This window comes from Chlorocebus sabaeus, chromosome 21 (assembly GCF_047675955.1).
Source record: "Chlorocebus sabaeus isolate Y175 chromosome 21, mChlSab1.0.hap1, whole genome shotgun sequence".
NCBI classification, from domain to species: domain Eukaryota; kingdom Metazoa; phylum Chordata; class Mammalia; order Primates; family Cercopithecidae; genus Chlorocebus; species Chlorocebus sabaeus.
Genome location: NC_132924.1, coordinates 3540211 through 3568144, shown reverse-complemented (window position 1 = coordinate 3568144; position 27934 = coordinate 3540211). Strand labels below are relative to the sequence as shown.

Here is a 27934-nt window from a genome sequence, read left to right as displayed (position 1 = left end):
GATGATAAAGTCCAGGCTGAGGTGGTCTCAGATGGAGATGAGAAACATGTTTAAAATGGAAGTGGAACATAAAAGTTTGGAAAATTTGCAGCCTGACCATTAGGTAGAAAATGAAACCCCATTTTTTGAAAAGAAATTCAAGCCACTGCAGAAATTTGCAACAGTAAAGAGGAGCTGAATGTTAATAGACAAGACAATGGGGAAAATGTCTTTAGATCATGTCAAAGATCTGAGACAGGTCCTTCCATCACAGGCCAGGAGCCCTAGGAGGCAACAATGGTTTCATAGTCGAGGCCCAGGGCCCCACTGCTCTATGAAGTCTTGGGACTTAGTGCCCTGCATCCCAGCTGCTCCAGATCCAGCTGTGGCTAAAAGGGGCCAAGGTACAGCTTGGGTTATTTCTTCAAAACGGCAGTCCTCAAGCATTGGTGGCTTCCATGTGTGCTGGGCATGTGAGTGCACATAAGACAAAAGTTGAGTTCTAGGAACCTCTGCCTAGATTTCAGAGGATGTACAAAAATGCCTGGATGTTCAGGCAGAAGTCTTCTACGGGGCAGAGCCCTCATGGAGAACCTGTAATAGGGCAATGCAGAAGGGAAATGTGGGGTTGGAGCCCTCATGCAGAGTCCCCACTGAAGCTGCCTACTGGAGTTATGAGAAGTCCACTATACTCCAGACCCCAGAATGACAGATCCACCATGAGCTTGCACTGTGCACCTGGAAAAGCCACAGGTATGCAATTCCAGTCCATGAAGGAGCTGCCCAAGGCCATGAGGGCTTACCCCTTTATCAGCATGGCCCAGATATGGGACATGGAGTCAAATGAGATCATCTGAGAGCTTTCAGATTTAATGACTGCCCCAGTGGAATTCAAGCTTGCATGGGGCCTGTACTTCCTTGGTTTTGGCCAGTTTCCCCATTTGAAAGAGTTTGTCTGATTCCTGTACCCCCACTATATCTTGGAAGTTACTAACTTGCTTTTGATTTACAAGTTCATAGGCAGCAGACACTTGCCTTTTCTCAGGTGAGACTTTGGAGTTAGACTCTTGGATTAATGCTAAAATGAGTTGAGACTTTGGGGGACTGTTGGGAAAACATGTTTGGTTTTGAAATATAAACAGGGCATGAGATTTGGAAGGGGCCAGGAGCAGAATGACACTCATGGTGTTCTTGTGATACTGAGAGAGTTCTCATGAGATCGGAAGGTTTTATAAGTGGTCATTTTTCCTGCTCTCCTTCACCTAGTGAAAAAGATATCTGCTTCTCCTTCACATTCTGCCTTTATTGTAAGATACCTGCTTCTCCTTCACCTTCTGCCATTCTTGAGGCCTCCCCAGTCATGCTGATCTGTGAGTCAAATTAGCCTCTTTCCTTTATAATTTACCTAATCTTGGGTGTGTCTTTATAGCAGTGTGAGAATGGACTAATAGACACAGTAACTTAATAACAAAGGTATTATTATCCTCAATTTACAAAGAAAGAAACAGAGCCAAAGAGAGAAATAATTTGCTCACAATAGCAGAGCCAAAGTTGCTTTTGTGAGCAGAGCTCACAAAAACACGAGCAACTTTGACTCCAGGGATAATACTCTTGAATACAACAATAAAAGCCCTTTCAAACAGAAAAGAAGTTACCTTTAACATCCATTCTTAAAAATTTAACAAAAATGAAAATGGATACATTTGTATTGTTATATATGTATATATGTGAATGTATATTATAAATAAGAAATACTTCATATAAGCCAGAAAAAAATAATTATTTTAATGAATAAAATTGAAAAGCAGGTCAATTAATTATTGTTTGCAGATAATATATGTGTTTACTTAGACAACAAAGGCAACTGAAAGGCTATTTTACAAATCTATTCAGGTGGGTAGGCAAAATTCTCAGATTACCCTCAGGTTCCCACTTCAGTGCACACCTGCTGTGTATCCTTCTCTCTGGAGTGTGAGAAAATGTGTGCGACTGTGGTGGAACATTATTCATGTAATTAGGTTACTAAGGTATTGGCTTCCTGTTTATCATAAGAGAGATTATCTTTATTATACTAAACTTAATCAGACATGTTTTTAAGAAAAAGGGTACATCATAGAAAAACACCCCTGTTTCCCTGAAATTAATCAAACTTCTAGGTAAGCCAGGATGTAACCTGCTTATGGTGGGCACATGGCAAGGGATATATTTGTATATTGTCTCTATTTTTGCTTTCAACATGTTGCTTTCAGAAGGAAGAATAGGAGGATCCTACAGCAGAGGAAAATGAAGGGATCTCATTTAGGCAAGAAATAATCACACCTTAAGTGAGACAGCTCAAGAAAAACAGAGACTGGGGGGATGGGGGTGGGTGCCCAAGATGGCCAAATAGGAACAGCTCCAGCCTCCAGCTCCCAGCATGAGCAACGCAGAAGATGGGTGATTTCTGCATTTTCAACTGAGGTACTGGGTTCATCTCACTGGCGCGTGTCGGACAGTCGGTGCTGGTCAGTGGGTGCAGCCCAACCAGCGAGAGCTAAAGCAGGGTGAAGCTTTGCCTCACCGGGGAAGTGCAAGGGGGAAGGGAATTCCTTTCTCTAGTCAAGGGAAACTGAGACAACACCTGGAAAATTGGGTAACTCCCACCCTAATACTGCACTTTACCAAGGGTCTTAGCAAACGGCACACCAGGAGATTATATCCCATGCCTGGCCCGGAGGGTCCCACGCCCATAAAGCCTCCACATTGCTAGCACAGCAGTCTGAGATCTAACTGCAAGACAGCAGTGAGGCTGGGGAAGGGGCTCCCGACACTGCTGAGGCTTAAGTAGGTAAACAAAGCCTCCAGGAAGCTCCACCTGGGTGGAGCCCATGGCAGTTCAAGGAGGCTGGCCTGCCTCTGTAGACTCCACCTCTGGGGACAGGGCATAACTAAACAAAAAGCAGCAGAAACCTCTGCATAGGTAAATGTCCCTGTCTGACAGCTTTGAAGAGGGCAGTGGTTCTCCCAGCATGGAGGTTGAAATCTGAGAACAGACAGACTGCCTGCTCAAGTGGGTCCCTGACCCCTGAGTAGCCTAACTGGGAGACATCCCCCACTAGGTGCAGACTGACACCTCACACCTCACACCTCACGTGGCTGGGTACACCTCTGAGACAAGCCTTCCAGAGCAAGAATCAGACAGTAACATTGCAGTTCAGCAATATTCTATCTTCTGCAGCCTCCCCTGCTGATACCCAGGCAAACAGGGTCTGGAGTCGACCTCAAGCAAACTCCAACAGACCTACAGCTGACGGTCCTGACTGTTAGAAGGAAAACTAACAAACAGAAGGGGCACCCACACCAAAACCCCATCAGTACGTCACCATCATCAAAGACCAAAGGCAGATAAAACCACAAAGATGGGGAAAGAGCAGTGCAGAAAAGCTGGAAATTCAAAAAATCAGAGTGCATCTCCCCCTCCAAAGGAATGCAGCTCATCGCCAGCAACGGAACAAAGCTGGATGGAGAATGACTTTCACGAGTTGAGAGAAGAAGACTTCAGTCAATCAAACTTCCCAGAGCTAAAGGAGGAACTACGTACCCAGTGCAAAGAAACTAAAAACCTTGAAAAAAGAATGGATGAACGGATAACTAGAATAATCAATGCAGAGAAGACCGTAAAAGAACTGATAGAGATGAAAAGCATGACATGAGAACTATATGACAAATGCACAAGCTTCAGTAACTGACTCGATCAACTGGAAGAAAGAGTATCAGTGATTGAAGATCAAATGAATGAAATGAAGTGAGAAGAGAAGTTTAGAGAAAATAGAGTAAAAAGAAATGAACAAAGCCTCCAAGAAATACGGGATTATGTGAAAAGACCAAATCTACATCTTATTGGTGTGCCTGAAAGTGATGGGGAGATGGAATCAAGTTGGAAAACACTCGGCAGGATACTATCCAGGAGAACTTCCCAACCTAGCAAGGCAGGCCAACATTCAAATTCAGGAAATACAGAGAATGCCACAAAGATACTTCTCGAGAAGAGCAACTCCAAGACACATAATTGTCAGATTCACCAAAGTTGAAATGAAGGAGGAAAAAATGTTAAGTGCAACCAGAGAGAAAGGTCAGGTTACCCACAAAGGGAAGCCCATCAGACTAACAGCAGATCTCTCGGCAGAAACTCTACAAGCCAGAAGAGAGTGGGGGCCAATAGTCAACATTCCTAAAGAAAAGAATTTTCAACCTAGAATCTCATATCCAGCCAAACTAAGTTTCGTAAGTGAAGGAGAAATAAAATCCTTTACAGACAAGCAAATGCTTAGAAATTTTGTCACCACCAGGCCTGCCCTACAAGAGCTCCTGAAGGAAGCATGAAACATGGAAAGGCACAACCGGTACCAGTCATTGGGAAAACATGTCAAAATGTAAAGACCATCGATGCTAGGAAGAAACTGCATCAACTAACGAGCAAAATAGCCAGCTAATATCATAATGACAGGATCAAGTTCACACATAAAAATACTAACCTTAAATGTAAATGGACTAAATGGTTCAATTAAAAGACACAGACTGACAAATTGGATAAAGAGTCAAGACCCATCAGTGTGCTGTATTCAGGAGACCCATCTCACATGCAGAGACACACATAGGCTCAAAATAAAGGGATGGAGGAAGATCTACCAAGCAAATGGAAAACAAAAAAAGGCAGAGGTTGCAGTCCTAGTCTCTGATAAAGCGGACTTTGAACCAACAAAGATCAAAAGAGACAAAGAAGGCCATTACATAATGGTAAAGGGATCAATTCAACAAGAAGAGATAACTATCCTAAATATATATGCACCCAATACAGGAGCACCTAGATTCATAAAGCAAGTCCTTAGAGACTTACGAAGAGACTTAGACTCCCACGCAATAGTAATAGGAGACTTTAAATCCCCACTGTCAACATTAGACAGATCAACGAGACAGAAAGTTAACAAGCATATCCAGGAATTGAACTCAGCTCTGCACCAAATGGACCTAATAGGCATCTACAGTACTCTCCACCCCAAATCAACAGAATATACATTCTTCTCAGCACTACATCACACTTATTCCAAAATTGACCACATAGTTGGAAGTAAAGCACTCCTCAGCAAATGTAAAAGACAAGAAATTATAACAAACTGTCTCTCAGATCACAGTGCAATCAAACTAGACCTCAGGACTAAGAAACTCAATCAAAACCGCTCAACTACATGGAAACTGAACAACCTGCTCCTGAATGACTACTGGGTACATAACGAAATGAAGGCAGAAATAAAGATGTTCTTTGAAACCAATGAGAACAAAGATACGACATACCAGAATCTCTGGGACACATTTAAAGCAGTGTGTAGAGGGAAATGTATAGCACTAAATGCCTATAAGCGAAAGCAGGAAAGATCTAAAATTGACACACTAACATCACAATTAAAAGAACTAGAGAAATAATAACAAATACATTCAAAAGCTAGCAGAAGGCAAGAAATAACTAAGATCAGAGCAGAACTAAAGGAGATAGACACACAAAAAAGCCTTCAAAAAAATCAATCAATCCAGGAGCTGGTTTTTTGAAAAGATCAACAAAATTGATAGACCGCTAGCAAGACTAATAAAGAAGAAAAGAGAGAAGAATCAAATAGATGCAATAAAAAATGATAAAGGGGATATCACTACCGACCCCACAGAAATACAAACTGCCATCAGAGAATGCTATAAACACGTCTATGCAAATAAACTAGAAAACCTAGAAGAAATGGATAATTTCCTGGACACTCACACTCTCCCAAGACTAAACCAGGAAGAAGTTGAATCCCTGAATAGACCAATAGCTGACTCTGAAATTGAGGCAATAATTAATAGCCTACCAACCAAAAAAAGTCCAGGACCAGATGGATTCACAGCTGAATTCTACCAGAGGTACAAGGAGGAGCTGGCACCATTCCTTCTGAAACTATTCCAATCAATAGAAAAAGAGGGAATCCTCCCTAACTCTTTTTACGAGGCCAACATCATCCTGATACCAAAGCCTGACAGAGATACAACAAAAGAGAATTTTAGACCAATATTCCTGATGAACATCAATGTAGAAATCCTCAATAAAATACTGGCAAACTCAATCCAGCAGCACATCAAAAAGTTTATCCACCATGATCAAGTGGGCTTCATCCCTGGGATGCAAGGCTGGTTCAACATACGCAAATCAATAAATGTAATCCAGCATATAAACAGAACCAAAGGCCAAAACCATATGATTATCTCAATAGAGGCAGAAAAGGCCTTTGTCAAAATTCAACAGCCCTTCATGCTAAAAGCTCTCAATAATTTCAGTATTGATGGAACGTATCTCAAAATAATAAGAGCTATTTATGACAAACCCACAGCCAATATCATACTGGATGGGCAAAAACTGGAAGCATTCTCTTTGAAAACTGGCAGAAGACAGGGAAGCCCTCTCTCACCACTCCTATTCAACATAGTGTTGGAAGTTATGGCTAGGGCAATCAAGCAAGAGAAAGAAATAAAGGGTATTAGGTTAGGAAAAGAAGAAGTCAAATTGTCCCTGTTTGCAGATGACATGATTGTATATTTAGAAAACCCCATTGTCTCAGCCCATAATCTCCTTAAGCTGGTAAGCAACTTCAGCAAAGTCTCAGGATACAAAATCCATGTGCAAAAATCACAAGCATTCTTATACACCAGTAACAGACAGAGAGCCAAATCATGAATGCACTCCCTTTCACAATTGCTTCAAAGAGAATAAAATACCTAGGAATCCAACTGATGAGGAATGTGAAGGACCTCTTCAAGGAGAACTACAAACCACTGCTCAGTGAAATAAAAGAGGACACAAACAAATGGAAGAACACACCATGCTCATGGATAGAAAGAATCAGTATCGTGAAAATGGCCATACTGCCCAAGGTAATTTATACATTCAATGCCATCCCCATTAAGCTACCAATGACTTTCTTCACAGAATTGGAAAAAACTGCTTTAGAGTTCATATGGTACCAAAAAAGAGCCTGCATTGCCAAGACAATCCTAAGCCAAAAGAACAAAGCTGGAGGCATCACGCTACCTGACTTCAAACTATACTGCAAGGCTACAGTAACCAAAACAGCATGGTACTGGTACCAAAACAGAGATATAGGCCAATGGAACAGAACAGAGCCCTCACAAATAATACCACACATCTACAGCAATCTGATCTTTGATAAACCTGACAAAAACAAGAAATGGGGAAAGGATTCCCTATTTAATAAATGGTGCTGGGAAAATTGGCTAGCCACAAGTAGAAAGCTGAAACTGGATCCTTTTCTTACTCCTTATATGAAAATTAATTCAAGATGGATTAGAGACTTAAATGTTAGACTTTATGGTTAAAACCCTAAAACCCCTAGAAGAAAACCTAGACAATACCATTCAGGACGTAGGCATGGGCAAGGACTTCATGACTAAAACACCAAAAGCAACAGCAACAAAAGCCAAAATTGACAAATGGGATCTCATTAAACTAAAGAGCTTCTGCACAGCAAAAGAAACTACCATCAGAGTGAACAGGCAACCTACAGAATGGGAGAAAATTTTTGCAATGTACTCATCTGACAAAGGGCTAATATCCAGAACCTACAAAGAACTCAAACAAGTTTACAAGAAAAAAACAAACAACCCCATCAAAAAGTGGGCAAAGGATATGAACAGACATTTCTCAAAAGAAGACATTCATACAGCCAACAGACACATGAAAAAATGCTCATCATCACTGACCATCAGAGAAATGCAAATCAAAACCACAATGAGATACCATCTCACAGTAGTTAGAATGGCGATCATTAAAAAATCAGGAAACAACAGGTGCTGGAGAGGATGTGGAGAAATAGGAACACTTTAACTCTGTTAGTGGGACTGTACACTAGTTCAACTATTGTAGAAAACAGTGTGGCAATTCCTCAAGGATCTAGAACTAGAAATACCATTTGATCCAGCCATCCCATTACTGGGGATATACCCAAAGGATTATAAATCATGCTGCTATAAAGACACATGAATGCGTATGTTTATTGCGGCACTATTCACAATAGCAAAGACTTGGAATCAACCCAAATGTCTATCAGTGACAGACTAGATTAAGAAAATGTGGCACATACACACCATGGAATACTATGCAGCCATATAAAAGGATGAGTTCGTGTCCTTTGTAGGGACATGGTTGCAGCTGGAAACCATCATTCTCAGCAAACTATTGCAAGAACAGAAAACCAAATACGGCATGTTCTCACTTATAGGTGGGAATTGAACAATGAGATCACTTGGACACAGGAAGGGGAACATCACACACCAGGGCCTATTGTGGGGAGGGGGAAGGGAGGAGGGATAGCATTTGGAGATATACCTAATGTAAATGAGGAGTTAATAGGTGCAGCACACCAACATGGCACATGTATACATATGTAACAAACCTGCACGTTGTGGACATGTACCCTAGAACTTAAGTATAGTAATAAAAAAAAAGAAAGAAAGTGATGTCTTAATGTTTATAATTTTATGTTATTGTTTTATTTCTTGCTACATTTTTATCAATATTTGCTTTATGTATTTTGAGACCCTGATGTTATAGATGCATGTACATATAGATAGACATAATAGTTATAGATTCCTAGTAAATGGACTCATTTTACCATTATGTAATATCAGACTTTGTCTCATGCTAGTAATGGACTCATTTTCTTTTGTGTGTCCATAAAGAGTTTTTCTTTGTGCTACACTGGAGATTTTATAAAACCTCTTAATGTTGCAATAGTATATTTTAAACTGGTAAAAAAAAGACTTCAGTTGCATAGAAAAATTTGTCCTCATTATATCTACCCTATACTTCTTATTGATGTTGATAATTATATCTTTTTTATGTTTTATGATTATTTTTATGCTTACATCTTTCAAATTTTAAAGAATAACTCAAAATGTTTTCTGTACATCACAATAATGCCACAGAAGTTTATTTTTTGTGTATGCATATGTTTTTCAGAAAGTTATGTGTTTTCATATTTTTTGTTCCCATTATATTATTTTAAGTGGAAAGACCTCTTTCAGCATTTTGTTTAGGGCACATGCAGTGCTTATATGCTTTTCCGGCATTTGTTTATTCTGGAAGATCTTTATTTTTTCTTTATTTTGTAGTATATTTTTGCTGGTTATATTTTCACCATGAATATTTTTTTCAGCACTTTGACCATTTAACACAGTTCTTTTCTAACCGGCAAGGTTTCTGTTGACAAATTCACTGGTTGTCTTGGAGAACTAGGCTTATAAATAATACCTCACTTTTATCTTGCAGCTCCCAAGATTATCTTCTGGTTTGTGACTTTTGAACTTTGCTTAAATATGTGTTATGGATCTTTTTGTGTATATCCTACTTTGTTTGTTTAACTTCTTCATTTTTTACATTACTTTTTTCTTACTTTTAAATTATTTCATTTTCTTTTCTACCTCCACAAATGTTTATTTTTATTATTCCAAGCCTTTTGTTGACATTCTCATTTATCTGATGTCTGGTTTTCCATTTTTTCTCATTGAGCAAAATATGAATTTTCTTAAATTTTAAAAATTAAAATATACATCTTTATTTTTATAGTTGCTGTTTGAAAATTTTGATTTTTTTTATTGGACCATGTTGCCCAAATATTTTGTATACATTGTAATCTTTGGTTGAGATTTAGACATTAACATAAAACTACATTTCACAGTCTTTATAATGCAGCTCTTTCTTGGCATAGCCTGAAACCAATTGTCTTGAGTAGAGATTCTGGGAGTCTCCCAAACATGTTCTCAGGATGTTGTCTTGTCTGCAATTTTGTATTTATTTTTCAGTTAAAAGACTTCTTCATATTTCTCCTTACTGGTCAGTAACTACTTTCTACACCTATTTTCTGTCCATGGTAGGGCAGTCTTTCTGCTGTTGTAACACTTTTGATCTCAGAAGACTTAAAGCTGTCATTAAAGGCACAATGTTCTTCTATTGGGGATGAGGAAGGGCTGTGTTGGGTAAATGTAGCTGACTTTTCTTTTCACTATATATGGTTCTTGACATTGTGCTCACATGGTGCACACACTTTATTTATAAATTTCCAACAAAGGTATTTTGATCACTATGATTTTGTTACATTCATATGTCTATGAAGTAATTATGACCTGTGGTATTTTGATATACCATTTTGCTAATGTACCTTGAATACTTTTATATATTTGATTTGCGCAGTGTATTTATCTGAGTCTAGTAAGTGAAGTAACTTGTGATTTTTATGTTTTTCAGTTACGTGTTCTCATTTCAACCAAGACCCTCAGCCTGAGCAGGGCATAAAAGATTCACTCCAGAAAGTAGTATCAAGAACATATGGAAAATGTGGACATGAGAATTTACAATTAAAAAAATGTTGTCAAAAAGGGGATGAGTGTGAGGTGCACAAAGGAGGTTATAATGAAGTTAACCAACATTTGTCAAATACCCAAAACAAAATATTTCAGACTCATAAATGTGTCAAAGTCTTGGATAAATTTTCAAATTCCAATAGACTTAATACAAGATATACTAGAAAGAAACATTTGAAATGTGAAAAATATGGCAAATCATTTTGCATGCTCTCACACCTAAATCAACATCAGATAATTCATACTACGGAGAAGTCCTACAAATGTGAAGAGTGTGACAAATCCTTTAACCGCTCCTCAAACCGTACTACACATAAAAGAATTCTTACTGGAGAGAAACCCTACAGATGTGAGGAATGTGGCAAGGCCTTTAGCTGGTCCTCAAACCTTACTAGACATAAGAGAATTCACACCAGAGAGAAACCCTACACATGTGAAGAATGTGGCCAAGCCTTTAGGCGCTCCTCAACACTTACTAACCACAAGAGAATTCATACTGGAGAGAGACCCTACACATGTGAAGAATGTGGCAAAGTCTTTAGTGTATCCGCAGCCCTCACTTACCACAAAAGAGTTCATACTGGAGAGAAACCCTACACATGTGAAGAATGTGGCAAAGCCTTTAACTGCTCTTCGACCCTTAAGACACATAAGATAATTCATACTGGAGAGAAACCCTACACATGTGAAGAATGTGGCAAAGCCTTTAGCTGCTCCTCAACTGTTAAGGCACATAAGAGAATTCATACTGGAGAGAAACTATACAAATGTGGAGAATGTGACAAAGCTTTTAAGTGGCATTCAAGTCTTGCTAAACATAAGATAATTCATACTGGAGAGAAACTCTACAAATGTGAATAATGTGGCAAAGTCCATCCCTCAGGCCTTATAATACATAAAATAATTTATACTAAAAAAAAAGCACTACAAGTGTAGGGAATGTGGCCAAGCCTTTATCTAGGTCCAAACCTTAATTGTACATAAGGGAATTCAAATTGTGAAAAATCTTATAAATGTATAAAAATGTAACAAAGCCTTTAACCAACTCTCAAACCATAATGAATCTAAGATAATTTATTTAAAAACAGATGAAGTCTCACTCTGTCACCCAGGCTGGAGTGCAGTGGCATGATCTCAGTTCCCTGCAACCTCCACCTCCTGGGTCCAAGTGATTCTTCTGCCTCAGCCTGCCAAGTAGCAGCGACTACAGGCACTTGCCACTATGCCTGGCTAATTTCTGTATTTTTAGTAGAGATAGGGTTTCACCATGTTGGCCAGGCTGGTCTTGAACTCCTGACCTCGGGTGATCCACTCACCTTGGCATCCCAAAGTGCTGGGGTTATAGCTGGGGATCACCACACCTGGCCTGCCAGTGGTTTAAACTGCAAATAAGTTGAAGAATTTTGTTCTCATAAATCAAGTTTGTATTCTTTTTTACCCTATTTAGATTTTTTTAAAAAATGTGTGGGTAGATAGTATGCATACACATGCTGAGACCAGTTCAGTTGGGGAGACCCTAACCCAGTGGTACTAGAGGAATTAAAGACACAAACACAGAAATATAGGGGTGTGAAGTGGGAAATCACAGATCTCACAGCCTTCAGAACTGAGAGCCTCGCATATTTATTAGCAGCAAGCCAGTCATTAGCATTGTTTCCATAGATATTAAATTAACTAAAAGTATCCCTTATGGGAAATGAAGGGATCAGCCAAATTAAAGGAATAGGTTGGGCTAGTTAACTGCAGCAGGAGCATGTCCTTAAGGCACAGATTGCTCATGCTACTGTTTGTGGCTTAAGAGTGTCTTTAAGCTGTTTTCTGCTCTGGGTGGGCCAGGTGTTCTTTGCCTTCATTCTGGTAAACCCACAACCTTCCAGCATGGGCTTTATGGCCATCATGAACATGTCACAGTGCTGCAGATATTTGATGGCCAGTTTTGGGGCCAGTTTATGGCCAGATTTTATGGGGCTTGTTCCCAACGTACACACTTACAGCATATGTGAGACATTTTAATGCAGGCATACACTATTTAATGATCACAACAGAGTAAATGAGGTATTCCTCACCTCAAGCATGCATTTATTGAACAATCCCATTATACAGTTTTAGTTATTTCAATATGTGCAATCCACCATGAGCTTGCACTGTGCACCTGGAAAAGCCACAGGCACTCAATTCCAGTCCTTGAAGGAGCTGCCCAAAGCCATGAGGGTCCACCCTTTGCATCAGCATGCCCCACATGTGAGACATGGAGTCAAATGAGAACATCTCAGAGCTTTAAGACTTAATAACTGCCCTGTTGGAATTCAAACTTGCATGGGGCCTGTAGCTCTTTGGTTTTGGCCATTTTCTCCCATTTGAAATGGCAGAATTTATCTAATGCCTGTAACCCCATTGTATCTGGGACGTTTCTAACTTGCTTTTGATTTACAGGCTCATAGGTACTTGCCTCGCCTCAGATGAGACTTTGGAGTTAGACTTTTGGGTTAATGCTAATTAAGTTAAGACTTTGGGGGATTCTTGGGAAAGCATGTTTGGTAAAAAGGGCATGAAATTTGGAAGGGGCCATGGGTGGAATGATACTCATGGTGTTCTCATGATAATGCATGAGTTCTCACTAGATCGGATGGTTTTTTAAGTGGTCATTATTCCTGCTCTTCTTCACTTAGTGAAAAAGATACCTGCTTCTCCTTCACCTTCTGCCATTATTGTAAGGTTCCCAGCCATGCTGAACTGTGAGTCAAATTAACCTCTTTTCTTTAAAATTTACCTAGTCTTGGGTGTGTCCTTATAGCAATGTGAGAATGGACTAACAGACACAGTTACTTAATAACAAAGGTATCATTATTATCTTTAATTTACAAAGAAAGAAATCTCTTCAGGTGGCTAGGCAAAATTCTCAGGTGACCCTCAGGTTCCCACTTCAGTGCACACCTGCTGTGTATGCTTTTCTCTTTAGTGTGACAAAATGTGTGACTGTGTTGGGACATTATTCATGTAATTATGTTACTAACGTATTGGCTTCCTGTTTATCATAACAGAGATTATCTTGATTAGACTAAACTTAATCAGAGGTGTTTTTAACAGAAAGAGCACATCATGGAGAAACACCCCTGCTTCCCTGAAATTAATCAAACTTCTTGGTAAGCGATGCTGTAAGCTGTTTATTGTGTCACATGGCAAGGGATATATTTGTATATTGTCTCCATTTCTGCCTTCAACATGTTGCTTTCAGTAGAGAGAATAGGAAGATCACATGGCAGAGGAAAAAGAAGGGATCTCATTAATGCAAGAAATAATCACCCCTCATCTGGGACAGCTTAAGAAAAACAGAGACCAGAACATGACCACATCAATGGGAAACAAAGGCAACTTGGTTGAAAGGGTTCACTGGCATTATGAAGCAATGTCTACACAGCCGAAGTAAATGATCAGCCTCTGGGATACCAATAGTCTACCAACACAGCTGAATTCATTCTCATTCTGATTAAGTTAGCATTCTGCACCATTCTGGTAACTCAGTTTTACATAATTCATGACGAAAATACCATCAGGGTGTGGTGGCTCACGCCTGTTATCCCAGCACTTTGGGAGGCGAGGCGGGTGGATCACCTGAAATTGTGAGTTCGAGATCAGACTTACCAACATGGAAAAACGCCATCTCTACTAAAAATACAAAATTAACAGGGCATGGTGGCGCATGCCTGTAATCCCAGCTAGTCAAGAGGCTGAGGCAGGAGAATCGCTGGGAGAACCCGGGAGACAGAGGTTGCGATGAGCTGAGATCGTGCCATTGCACTCCATCTTGGGCAACGAGAGTGAAGCTCCATCTCCCTCCCACCAAAAAAAAAGGAAAAGAAAAATACCATGTAGACCAGTGAGTACTATCCTAGAATTGAACTTATCATGAAAAAGCATAGCCAATTCTTTAATTTCAACATTGGAAAATGTTGAAAAAATAATGAATTCATTAATAATAATCTGACTTTCTAATTTTAGAGTATTCTACCATTCTGTAATACAATATTGACCTTTGATCACCTTAACATGAATATTTCTTAAATACGTATATTTTTATGTAGTTTCTCTTTTAGATTAAGACACTTAGAGCAAACAATTAGAGAAAACATTTGAAATAAAATAAAAGTCATCAGACCCACTTCTTTAAATGGCTTGGCATAATTGGTTCTTTGAAAGATGCAAAGACAAGATTTTGGCTTAGCCCAATTATTAAGTCCTTGACCTTTTGAAATCTAATATCCTGGCTAAAAAATTAGGAGGGAATATGTTTTAGGTGACTGCCTAGATTGTCCAAGGCAATATGAGAAGAATTTTAAAAATTAAGCAAGAAAATGCATACTACATACACACATTACTCTTCTCTGCTTTGCTTTAACATTGAAAGATTGGAAATTGCAAATCTAGTCCCTCAATTTAGGGAAAATTAACAAAAGATTCATGCTTCAGCTGTGCAAGTTATTGTATGAAACTTATAGGTAACAGATGACTTTATCTGCAAAAAACAAAATAGTGTGACTAGATTCAGTAACTATCTAGCCATGCAAATGATAGATCAATTAGGTTAAGATCCTAACAGGTGCATGTAGAAAGCATTTATGTGCAATCTCTCTATTGTCTTTGTCCAGGTATGAGAGTTATTACCTTACCTGTGTTTTGGGACCAGGTATATGTACCGTTTGAAATCTGGGCAATATTATGACCCTCCCCCAAACACCTTTTTCTGTCTCCTTACAGAGATACCAATTTTTCCTGAATGACTCAGGGTGAATACTGGGAACTGAGAATGCTCAGTGTTCAGAGTTGATTACTTGGAACAGAGTTAACACATTTCTTCGATATTATGAAGACATTTTATGAATCTTACTCTGCCTCAGAAAGGCATTTTTTTTTTCTTGAGACGGAGTTTCCCTCTTGTTGCCCAGGCTGGAGTTCAATGGCACTATCTTGGCTCTACTCAACTCTGCCTCCTGGGTTCAAGCCAGTCTCCTGCCTCAGCCTCCCCAGTAGTATATGAAAGAGATCTGTTTCATATAATGTAAATATGCTTAAAAGTACTAAACATAGAGCTTAAGTATATAACTTTAAAATGTTTAAGATGGTAATTATATGTTTTTAATCACAAATATTTACATCTTTCAAAAAATAGTTACATTTATAAAAAATTACTTCAAATAACAATTGTTTTTCTCACACAATAACATATATTCACACAATAAATAGATGGTAATTTTAGACTGTCTTTCTGACTACTCATCCAGACAATAAAACACTGACAACCACCCGAGAAAAGAAATAAACAAGATAATTAATAAACAAAATGGGACAATATTTACACAGGCAAATATCACATAAGTAACTTTTATAGGCAATAGGAACGTCTGACTTGTGGAGCTGGGCACGGTGGCTCATGCCTGGAATCTCAGCACGTTGGGAGGTCAAGGAGGGCAGATCACAAGGTCAGACATTCGAGACCAGCCTGGCCAGCATGATGAAACCCCATCTTTACTAAAAATACAAAAAATTAGTCGGGCTTAGTGGTGCGCGCCTGTAGTCCCAGCTACTCAGGAGGCTGAGGCAGAATTTCTTGAACCGGGGAGGCAGAGTTTGCAGTGAGCCTGGCACCTGCCACTACACTCCAGCCTGGGCGACAGAGTGAGACTCCATCTCAAAAAAAAGAAAAAAGAAATATCTAACTTATACTTGTTTTTAAAAATTTTCCCCAAGTGAAACCCAGTGATTTATATTTGAGTTAAACACCACATTTTTTTTTTAGATGGAAGTTCACTCTTGTTGCCCAGGCTGGAGAGCAATGGCATGATCTTGGCTCACCACAACTTCCGCCTCCCGGGTTCAAATGATTCTCCTGCCTCAGTCTTCCAAGTAGCTGGGATTACAGGCATGTGCCACCATGCCTGACTAATTTCGTATTTTTAGTAAAGACGGGGTTTCTCCATGTTGGCCAGGCTGGTCTCGAACTCCTGACCTCAGGTGATCCACCTGCCTCGGTCTCCCAAAGTGCTGGAGTTACAGGTGTGAGCCACCTTGCCCGGCCCTCTTAAACATCACATTTTTATAAATAATTCGGAGTGAAAAATTACCATCCAAATCATAAATGTAAGGTTAAAAACAAAATACAATTAAATAATCAAAAGGAACCTATATGAAAAAACCATGAAGTAAAATGGAGTTAAAAACAAAAATAAAACATGTTGAAATACTGAGTATTAGCATAGATGTATCAGAATATAATTTTTTAAATAACTACAGTTTTCAAATGTGACTATGAACTTATGAAAATCTGGCATTTTAAATTATTGGCATGCAATGTATAGCAGTAAAAATTTCACAAAAAAATATATTAGAAGAATTAGTAAAAGTCTAATGAAAATAGAACCTTTTTTTTTTTTTTTGAGACAGAGTTTTGCTCTGTTGCCCAAGCTGAAGGGCAGTGGCATTATCTCGGCTCACTGCAACTTCTGCCTCCCAGGTTTAAGCGATTCTCCTGCCTCAGCCTCCCGAGTAGCTGGGACTACAGGTGCATGCCACCCTGGGACTACAGGTGCATGCCACCAAGCCCAACTAATTTTTGTATTTTTAGTAGAGACGGGGTTTCGCCATGTTGGCCAGGATGGTTTCGATCTCGTGACCTTGTGATCCGCCTGCCTCAGCCTCCCAAAGTGCTGGAATTACAGGCGTGAGCCACCGTGCCCAGTTGAAAATGGAACCTTTTAATTAATAAATATTTAAAAGATACTAGGTAAAGTTATTTCTGTTATTAATATATGCTTGCTATTACACAAATTATAAGATCTATAATATAGCCATATGAACACAAGAAAATAATATGGCAAAGCAAAAACAATATTTTTTATAATACTGTGAGATTAATTATATATAAAATAAATATTGGAATTAAATTGTATCATTATTTAGGTATAGGTGGAGAAAAATGAGTAAAATACTAATGATGCCTGTAATGGTGGTGCATGAATTACTTTTAACTCAGGGATAAAAGATACGAGGCAAAAGTATTAAAAATACAGATAGCTTAAACAATTTATTATGAAATGCACAATATAAAAAATGTAGTGTAATAAAAATCATTTATTGAAGAGAGTAACATTGTTGAGTCTTTCTATACATCAAAGTTGAATTGTTATTATCATAAGCTAGACTCTCCTGAATGGGCCCGGCTCTCAGAGAGGATTTTCACCCATCGCTGGGTCAGTCATATAGGTGATGTGTCTCTCCTCTGTTGCCTGGACCCTGCCCAAGTAAGAATTGTGTTGTATCACTTACCCAGCACCCAGGTGATATGACTCCCATGTCTGGTTCCTGCGCACAGGTGAAATTGTGACATATACATGGTCACAGCTCAAAGGTGAGATGATGACTCTCATACTTAGATCCAGCTAAGAGAACAGATTTTGACTCTGATATCTAGACTTGGGACAACAGTCCTGGGTCTCCTACTTAAATAAAGGACATAGTGTATTACGATACTGAGGCATATTGTATGAAGCCCGCATGTGATACAGTGTCATAACAGGACCCAGAACAAAGGTGAGATTGTGACTGTCATGCACATCCAGCTGAAAGAATTGTCACCCTCACACATAGACAGTGCTCACTGGTGAGGTCCTAAATCTCACATGCAAACTCAATCCAGACTTGGAATTGTGACTATCATATGTAGATGCAGCTACAGGTGAGATAGTGACTGATTTTTTCTTTTCTTTTTTTTTTTTTTGAGATGGAGTCTCGCTCTGTCCTCCAGGCTGGAGTGCAGTGGCCGTATCTCAGCTCACTGCAAGCTCCGCCTCCTGGGTTTACGCCATTCTCCTGCTTCAGCCTCCCGAGTAGCTGGGACTACAAGCGCCTGCCACCTCGCCCGGCTAGTTTTTTGTATTTTTTAGTAGAGACGGGGTTTCACCGTGTTAGCCAGGATGGTCTGGATCTCCTGACCTCGTGATCCGCCCGTCTCAGCCTCCCAAAGTGCTGGGATTACAGGCTTGAGCCACCGTGCCCAGCCTGATAGTGACTGGTTTTTGAACCCAGCTCACAGGAATAGCAATGGAACTCATACCTGGACCCAGTCAATAGCAGAAATTCACAATCTGGGACATTTTCCAGCTAAAGGTATAAGAGTCAACACCTCTTGTGGGTTGAGTTCAACTATGCAAGTCAATCACAACAGTAGACTAAATCAATGCATGAGAGCCCAAATCTCACCAACAGACTGTGTTTTGATAGGGGAAGCACATCCCCTAGGTGTTCTGAATCCTGGACTTGGTGTTATCATCTCATCTGTCGATTGGATTGATGTATAAGATTCACAGTTCCAACTCCATTGGCTCTTGGTGTGTGATTCAGAACCTCAACAGTGGGTTCTGTTAATGTGGAAGGATGATAATCCTTACTTTTGTCTGAGTTTGCATACAACAGCCACAATTTTCCCTGTGTGCTGGCCTCTGTTATGGCACTCTTTATAGCACTTGAGGGCTTCATACAATGTGCATGGAAATCATAGTTCTCTGTGACTATACTACAATTTGAAGACCCAGGACCTTAGTTTTTGCCTTAAGACTAACTACAAGAGTCAATATATCTCTAGATGAGTCATCAGTCCACCCGTAAGCTGTGCCCATGTGTATTTCCCAATTCCAACTGTGGAGACAGACCAGGCACAAGGGTTGCATCACCTGGGTGCTGGCCAGAGATATGTCACAATTGCCACTTTGGGCAGGGTCAAAATCTCCTGAGTGCAGAGACAATTCAGGAGGGTCACGTCACCTATGTGCTCGGCCAGCAATATGTCACAATGCCCTCTGTGGGCAAGGCCAAGCAGGACAGTTACATTACCTAGAAGCTGGAGCCAGTGCTATGTCACAATGCCTCTTGGGGGCAGGGATCAGGCAGGAAAGAAGAGTCACATCACTTAGCTGATGGGTCTAGAGATATTTCACAATGTTCACAATGCCTTCTGTAATAAGAACCCAGGAAAAATAGTTGCATAATTTGGGTTGGAGTCACTTCACTTTGATGATTGGCCCAGAGATATATTGCAATTTCTCCTGAGAACAGGGCTCATGCAGAAGAGGAACACCTGGATACTTGGCCCAGTGGCATTACCATCCCTTATGTAGAAAGCGCACAGGTAGCAAAAGAAAGTCACATTACCTAGCTGTATATCACAATCATTTGGTTAGCAGAGCACAGCCAATAGAGGAGAGTCATATTCCAAACTGGTGAGCTCAGTGACATGTCAAAATCCTTAATGGAGGCAGAACATAAGTAAGAAAGTAGAGCCACATCATATAGGTGATGGGCCCAGAGACATGTCACTATGTACCCTGTGGGCAGAGCCCAGGTTGGAGAGTGACATTCACCTAGGGGCCTGGTTCAGGTATATTTCAGAATCTGAACTCCCAATTGTTAGCTAGGCTTCCACAGAACAGAAAAATCAATCAGCTGCTGGGTAAAAGTATATGTTACACCTGCAGGAAGGTCTGTGAATAAGATTCATAATCCCACATATTTCAGGGTTCAGCTGTAAGAGTCAACACCTTCTGTGAGTTGTGTCCAAGCGTGAGAGACAGAATCTCAGTGGTGGACAAGATCCATGAGGGAGAGCCTCCGCTCCACATGTCAACAGCGTCTCAGTAGGGTAGCCACATGCTCACAGTTTTGCTGAATCTTGGTTTGAGAGTCACCCTCCTAACTGTGGACCAGATCCACATAGGAGAGTCACAATGTCACCCTTCAACTTCCTTCAGATGTAAAATTCAGAACCGCATTAGTGGGCTGTGTTTATGTGAGAGGATGACAATCCTTACTGTTGGCTGGGTGTACATAGCAGGGTAACAATCTCCCCTGTGTGCTAGGCCGTGTTATTACACTCTTTGTACCACAGAGAGTTCCATAGGGTATGTGTGAGTCTGCTCGGAAACTTTAGTGGTGATATAATCCCATGATACTGCCCATGGCCTTAATTAGGCCCAGGCACAAGAGTCAATACTTCTCTTATTGGCTGGATTCAAGTATGAAAGTTATCACCTTGCCTGTAAGCTGGGTTCAGAAATGAGTCACCATCTTATCTGTGACTGGATCTACACACAATAGGCACAATTCCAACTCTAGACTCTGCCCACAACTGAGATTCAGGATCTCACCATTGGTCTCTGTCCGTGTGTGAGGGTGACAATCCTGTCAGCTGGGTGTGCATAGGAGAGGAGTAATCTTATCTCTGTGTTAAGCCCTGCTGTGACACTCTGTGTACAACATGAAGGCTTTATATGATATCTGTTAGTGTCATAATCTTCTGTGTACTTTGTACAAGTAGGAGACCCTGGGCATACCCATTGTTCTAAGCTTATCTACAAGAGGCAAAATCTCTCTATTGTCTTGGTCCAGGTATGAGAGTTATTACCTTACCTGTGTTTTGAGCCCAGATATATGTCACAATTTGAACTCTGGGCAGGAACCAGGAAGAAAAATCACATCACCTAGGTGCTGAGTACAGCAATATGTTAAAATCCTCCATAGTACAGGGCTCGCCCTGGCAGGAGAATCACATCACCTAAGTGCTTGGCCCAGGTGTATGTAACAATCCCATCTGATGCATGCTGGGCCCACACATGAGAGTCACCTTACTCAGATGTTAGACAAAGGTATATGTCACAATCACACCTTTGGTAAAATCCAGACATGAGATTCACAATCCAGCACATATCTCAGCTCCAGGTATGAGAGTCAACATCTCCCGTGAGTTGGGTTCAAATACATGAGTCACATTCTACACAGCATTTGGTTTGTGCATGAGAGCCCCAGTCACACCTGCACACTGTGTCTTGGTAGAAAAATCACAGCCTATTAGGTGTGTTTAATCCTGGTATGAGTCACCATCCAGCCTGTGGACTGCATTCACATACCAGGGTCACAGTTCCAACTTTTGACTGTCTCTGGTTATGAATTCAGAACCTCGACAGTGGGCTGTGTTTATGTGGTAGTTTAACAATCCTTACAGCCACCTGGGTGTACATATGAGGATCAGGTCACAATCATAGCTGTGTGCTGGGCTCTGTTATGACACTCTGTATACCACTGGAGAGCTTTATATGATACGCATGAAAGTTGCAATCAGATCTGAGACCTTCATTCTGGTATGGACCCATGATCTTACCTGATTTTCTATTTTGAGGTACAAGAGTCAACTTTTTTGTTGGCTAAGTCCAGGTATGAGAGTCATCACCATGCCTGTGAGCTGAGTCCAAACATAGGTCACAATCCCACCTGCGAGAACTGACCAGGTAGGAGGGTCGCATCACCTGGGAGCTGGACCAGGAATATGTACCCATTGTTCCAAGCCTAGGTACAAGAGTCAAAATCTCTCTATTGTCTTTGTCCAGGTATGAGAGTTATTACCTTACCTGTGTTTTGGGACCAGGTATATGTCCAGTTTGAACTCTGGGCAGGAACCAGGAAGAAAAATCACATCATCTAGGTGTCCCCTGCAGGAGAGGTCCAGGTAGGAGAGTAACATCTTCTTGGTGCTGAGCCAAGTGAAATGTTCCAGTGCCTGCTGTGGACAGGGTCCAGGCAGGAGAGTAGAGTCACATCACCTAGAGGCTGAGTTCAGCAACATGTAAAAATATCCCCTTAGGGCAGGGCTCATGCAGGAGTGTCACATCACCCAGGTGCTTGGTCCAGGCATATGTCACGATCCCTCCTGAACGCAGCACTTGGGCACAAAAGGAGAATTACACCATCTAAGGGATGGGCCCAGAGATGTCACAATGCCTCTGTGTGAAGAGCTCAGGCAGGAGAGTCACATCACATGGATACAGTGCCCAAGGAAATTTACAATCCCCACTGGGGCAGGGCCCAGGGAAAAAGACATGGGCCACATCCCCAGGTGCTTGGTTCAGTGATATATTACAATCTCCTTTGAGGATACCACCAAGGCGTGAATTACATCACCTAGGTGCCTGTGCCAGGTATATGTCACAATTCTATTTGTAGAATTAGCCCAGGCTAAAGAGGCAAATCACTCAGATGCTAGGAAAAGGTATATGTCAAAATCACACCTGTGGGTGTGGACAAGAAAACATGTTACATCACCTAGTGCTGAAGCAGGGATATGGGAAATGTATCTCTGTTGGCAGGGCCTAGGCAGAAGAATAACAATTCTTGGATGCTGGGCCCAGTGATATGTCACAATTACTTTTGTGGGCTGGGCCTAGGTAAAAAAGGAGGGTCATGTGGCCTAAGTACTGGGCCCAGGAATATGTCACAATTCTCCTTGTAGGGAGGGCCCAGTTAGGACAGTCATAGCACTTGGGTGCTGAGCTTAGAAATATGTTACGCCGGGCGTGATGGCTCATGCCTGTATTCCCAGCATTTTGGGAGGCTAAGGTGGGTGGATCATTTGAGCTCAGTATTGGGGGAACCCACCCCCAATATTTCAATGTAGGTTCTTTCTATTTTCCGTAAGTGTCGGCCAGCTGAGAAATAAAGAGACAGTAGAAAGAGAGGAATTTTACAGCTGGGCTGCTGGGGGTGACATCACATATTGGTAGGACCGTGATGCCCCCTGAGTCTCAAAACCAGCAAGTTTTATTAAGGGTTTCAAAAGATGAGGAGGTGTAAGAACAGGGAACAGGTGCAAAGATCACATGCTTCAAAGGGCAAAATGCAGAACTACTAATGAGGGTCTAACAAAGATCACATGCTTCTGAGGGAACAGGACAAGGGCAAAATCAGAAATACTGATAAGGGTCCAACAAAGATCACAAGGCAAAGGGCAAAGGCAGAACTACTGATAAGGTCCAACAAAGATCATAAGACAAAGGGCAAAAGCAGAACTACTGATAAGGGTTTATGTTCAGTGGTGCACATATTGTCTTGATAAACATCTGAAATAACAAAAAACAGGTTTCAAGAGCAGGGAACTGGTCTGACCACAAATTTACCAGGGTGGAGTTTTTTCCCACCCTAGTAAGCCTGAGGGTACTACAGGAAAACAGGGCATAGCTCAGTCCTTATCTCAACCACATAAGACAGACATTCCCAGAGCGGACGTTTATAGACCTACCCCCAAGAATGCATTCCTTTCCCAGGGTATTAATATTAACATTCCTTGCCAGGAAAAGAATTTAGCGATATTTCTCCTACTTGCACGTCCATTTATAGGCTCTCTGCAAGAAGAAAAATATGGCTCCTTTTGCCTGACCCCATAGGCAGTCAGACCTTATGGTTGTCTTCCCTTGTTTCCTAAAAATCGCTGTTTTTCTGTTCTTTTTCAAGGTGCACTGATTTCATATTGTTCAAACACATGTTTTACAAACAATTTTTACAGTTAACACAATTATCACAGTGGTCCTGAGGTGACGTACATCCTCAGCTTGCGAAGATAACAGGATTAAGAGATTAAAGTAAAGACAGGCATAAGAAATTATTTGAGAACTGATAAATGTCCATATTAAAATGAAATCTTCACAATTTATGTTCCTCTGTCATGGCTCCAGTTGGTCCATCTGTTCAGGGTCCCTGACTTCCTGCAACAGGTCAGGAGTTCGAGACTAGATTGCCCAACATGGTGAAACCCTGTCTCTACTAAAAATACAAAAAATTATCTTGGCATGGTGGTGCATGCCTGTAGTCCCAGCTACTTAGGAGGCTGAGGCAAGAGAATCACTATAACCTTCGAGGTGAAGGTTGCAGTCAGCCAAGATCACACCATTACACTCTAGCCTGGGCGACAGAGTAAGACTCTGCCCTGGGGGGGAAAAAACAAAAGAAATATGTCAGAATGCCTTTTTTTTGACAGATCCCAGATGAGAGAGTCTCATCACCTGATTGTTGGAGCCACTGATATGTCACAATTATCCATGTGAGCAGGGGCAGGAAGAAAAATGAAAGTCATATCACCTGAGTGCTGAACCCATTGATATGTCAGAAGTCTCACTGTAGGCAGGCCCCATGTAGAAGTGGAGAATCACATCTCTTAGGTGCTGGGTGCAGTGTAATGTCACTACCTTTCTGATAGCAGTGCCCAGGCACATGAGTCACACCTCTTTGGTTCTTGGCCCAGGTATATGGCACAATTTTATTTGTGAACTGGGCCATCTGGAGAATCAAATTACTCACACGTTGGACGAAGTTATATGTCACAATAACACTGGGAAAGGTCCAGTGATAAGTTCTACCATCCTGCACGTGTCTTTCCTCTAGGTAAAAGATTCATCATTGTGCTTATAATTGGGTCCCACGTATATGGCACAATACAACCTGTGGGGAAGGAGAGGGCAGAAAAGACACATCACTTGGGTGCTGGTCCAGAAATACATCACAATCCCCCTTGCAGGCAGGACCCTGGCAAAAGAATCATATCACCTGGCTGATGGGCCCAGTGATATATCAAAATCCCTCCTGTAGGCAGAGCTTAGGCAGGAAAGGGGACTCACTTCACCTAAGTAATTAGCCTAGACATGTGTCACAGTGGCCCCCATGGGCACGGCCAAGGCAGGAGAGTGACATCACCTTGGTGCTGGGCTCAGCAATGGGTCACAATCTCTCCAGTGGGCAGGAACCAGGTAAGAGAGGGGAATCACATCACCTAGGTGCGGGGCTAAGTGATATGTTCCACTGCTTCCTGTAGGAAGAACTCAGGAGAGTCACATTACCTGGGTGCAGTACCCAGCTAAATGTCACAATGCACTCTAAGCGCAGAGCCAAGGCAGTAGAATGAAGTCACATCATCTATGTAATGAACCCAGAAATAAGTCACAATGCTCTTTGTAGGCAGGGAGCAGGCAGGGAAGTCACATCACCTGGGTGACTGCTGGTCGCAGTGAAATGTAAAAATGCCCTTGGCAGGCAGGGCCCAGGAAGGAGTTTCACATTACTTAGGTGATTGGTGCAGGTATATGTCACAATTTTATCTGTGGGCTGGGCCTAGGAAACAGTCAAATCACTCAGGTTCTGGGCAAAGGTATATTTCCCAATCACACACTTGAGAATGTATAGAAATGAGTTTCACAGTTTCACACAAGTCCTGGCTTCATGTATGAGAGGCAACCCCTCCTGTGAGTGGGGTTCAAGCAAAGGAGTTACAGTCTCAACAAGGCACAAATCCATACATAAGAGCCCCAATCTCACCTGCAGATTGTGTTCTGATAGGGAACTCACCGCCTCACAGGTCTGCTGAACCATGGTTCGACAGCCACCAAACCAGCTGGAAACCAGATCCACATGTGAGAGTGACAATTCCAACTTGCAAATGTTTGTATGTGTGAGATTAAATGCCTCATTCATAGGCTCTATTTATGTGTAAGAATGAAGATCCTGTCGGCTGGGTCTGCATACAAGAGTCACAATCTCACCTGTTAGCTAGGCCCTGTTATCAAACTCTCTCTATCACTGTAGGGCTTTCTATGATAGTCCTGATGGTTGTAATGTTCTGTGAACTTTGCACAAGTAGGAGACCCAGGACATTACCTGTGGCCTTAAGCCTGGCTACACAAGTCAAAATATCTCCCACTGGCTGTGTCCAGGTAAGAGAGTCATCATTGTGGTTGTGAGCTGGGCCCAGGTATGTGCCACAATTTCACCTGCCAGCAAGAACGAACTAGTAGAGTCACATCACCTGGGTGCTAGACCTAGTGATATGTCATGATGCCCACTGTAGGCAGGGCACAGGCAGGAAAGTCACATCATCTGAGTTCTTGGTTCAGCAGTATTTCACAATCCCTTCTGTAAGTAGGGCCCAGAGAGTAAGAAGAGTCACATTACCTAGCTGCTGAGCCTGGCAATGTCACAATGCTCCCTGTTAGCGGGACCCAGGAAAAAGCACAGAGTCACATCACACAGCTGATTGGCCCATGATGTGTCACAATCTTCACCGGTGGCAGGGCATGTGAAGAAAAGGAGAGTCACATTACCTAGGTGATGGACCCAGCCAAATGTCATGCACTTGCCTGTAAGCAGGATCCATGCAGGACAGGAGAGTCACATTACTTAGGTTATAGACCCACAGGTATTTCACAATTTCTAATGAGACCAGGGTCCTGGAATGAGAGAAGAGTTATACCATTTCTGTGAGGTGTCCAGAAGTATGTCACAGTGACCCTTTTGGGCTTGCCCACACATGAGATGGGAGTCACATCACCTTGGTAATAAACCCGGAGTCATGTCACAATTTTTCCTGAAGGCAGGGCCAAGGCAGGAGAGTCACATCACCTACGTTCTTGGCCCAGCAATATGTCACAATCCCTTCTAAAAGCACAAGCAGCAAAGAAGAGTCACATAACTTAAGTACTGGGCCCAGCAATATGCCACAATTCTCAATGGAGGCCAAGATGAGGCAAGACAGTAGAGTCACATCACGTAGGTGATAAGTGCAAAGATATGTCACAATGCACCCTGTGGTAAGGCCCAGGCTGGAGAGTTACATCACCTAGGTACTTGATCCAAGTATATGTCACAGTCCCAACTGTTGGCTGGGCCCAAGCAAATTGGTAAAATAAATTAGGTGCTGTGTGAAAGTATATGCCACAATCACACCTGCAGGAAAGCCCAGGAATAAAATTCAGAATTCTACATATTTCCCAGCTTCGGGTCTGAGAGTCATCACCTTTGGTGAGTTGCATCCAAATACATGAGACACAGTCTTAACACTGGACAGGATCCGTGCATAAGAGCTCCATCTCCACCTGCAAACGGTGTCCCCATAAGTAGGCACAGCCTCACTAGGGTGCAGAAACTTGGTCTCGGAGTCACTATTTTACCTGTTGACCAGATGCATGTATGTGAGTCAAACTTTCAACTTTTCATAGCCTCTGGGTGTGAGATTCAGAACCTCAACAGTGAGCTGTGTCTATATGGGAGAGTGGCTATGCTTATTACTGGCTGGGTATCCACATGAGATTCGCAATTTCTTCTCTGTTTTTGGCTCTGTTATGACACTCTTTGTACCATCTGAGATCTTCACACAACATGCTTGAGAGTGGAATTCTGCTCTGAGAACTTTATGTTTCCATGGATCCAAGATCTTACCCATTACCCTAAGCCCAGGCAGAAGTCAACATAATTTCTCTCGTCTGGGTCCAGATATAAGAGTCATCACCATGTTTGTGAGCTGGGTCCAGAAATGAGTCACAATCTTACTTGTGGTCAGATCCACATATGACAGTCACAATTTGGACTGTGAACTGTGTCCACAAGGCAAAGTCAGGACCTCACTAATGGGATCTGTCCCTGTGTGTGGGTGACAATTCTTACTGTCAGCTGGCTGTGCATAGGAGAATAAGTCTGAACTTTGTATCGGGCTGTGTGGACACTCTGTACCACCATAGGACATTATACTGTACACATGAGTGTGGTGATTTTTTGTGACTTTTGTAAAACCCAGAACCATCCCCATTTTCCCAAGTGTAACAATGAGACTCAATGTCTCTTCTATTAGCTTGGTCCAAGTATAAAAGACAACACTGTGCCT

The 27934-nt window shown here is 41.5% G+C and overlaps 2 protein-coding genes across 2 annotated transcripts in view; both read left to right on the top strand.

Annotated features, from left to right (window-relative positions):
• The first annotated feature begins 698 nt into the window (after positions 1 to 698).
• LOC140709543 (uncharacterized) lies at positions 699 to 11277 on the top strand. The gene is made up of 2 exons (XM_073008634.1): positions 699 to 732; positions 10301 to 11277. Exons 1-2 carry the CDS (start codon positions 699 to 701, stop codon positions 11275 to 11277), a joined length of 1011 nt encoding a protein of 336 aa, XP_072864735.1.
• Positions 11278 to 26896: 15619 nt separating this feature from the next.
• The window catches only part of LOC103227348 (uncharacterized), a 31346-nt gene continuing 30308 nt past the window's right edge, over positions 26897 to 27934 (top strand). Inside the window, exon 1 of the mRNA XM_037995303.2 lies at positions 26897 to 27075. The gene's annotated coding sequence lies outside the window, so the exon portion shown is untranslated. The remainder of the gene's footprint in view (positions 27076 to 27934) is intronic.

Coding starts and splice junctions, on each gene's coding strand:
- LOC140709543 (XM_073008634.1), top strand. CDS start 699: ATGAGCTTGCACTGTGCACCTGGAAAAGCCACAG. Junction 733..10,300: donor TGCACCTGGAAAAGCCACAG/GTATGCAATTCC, acceptor TATGTTTTTCAG/TTACGTGTTCTCATTTCAAC.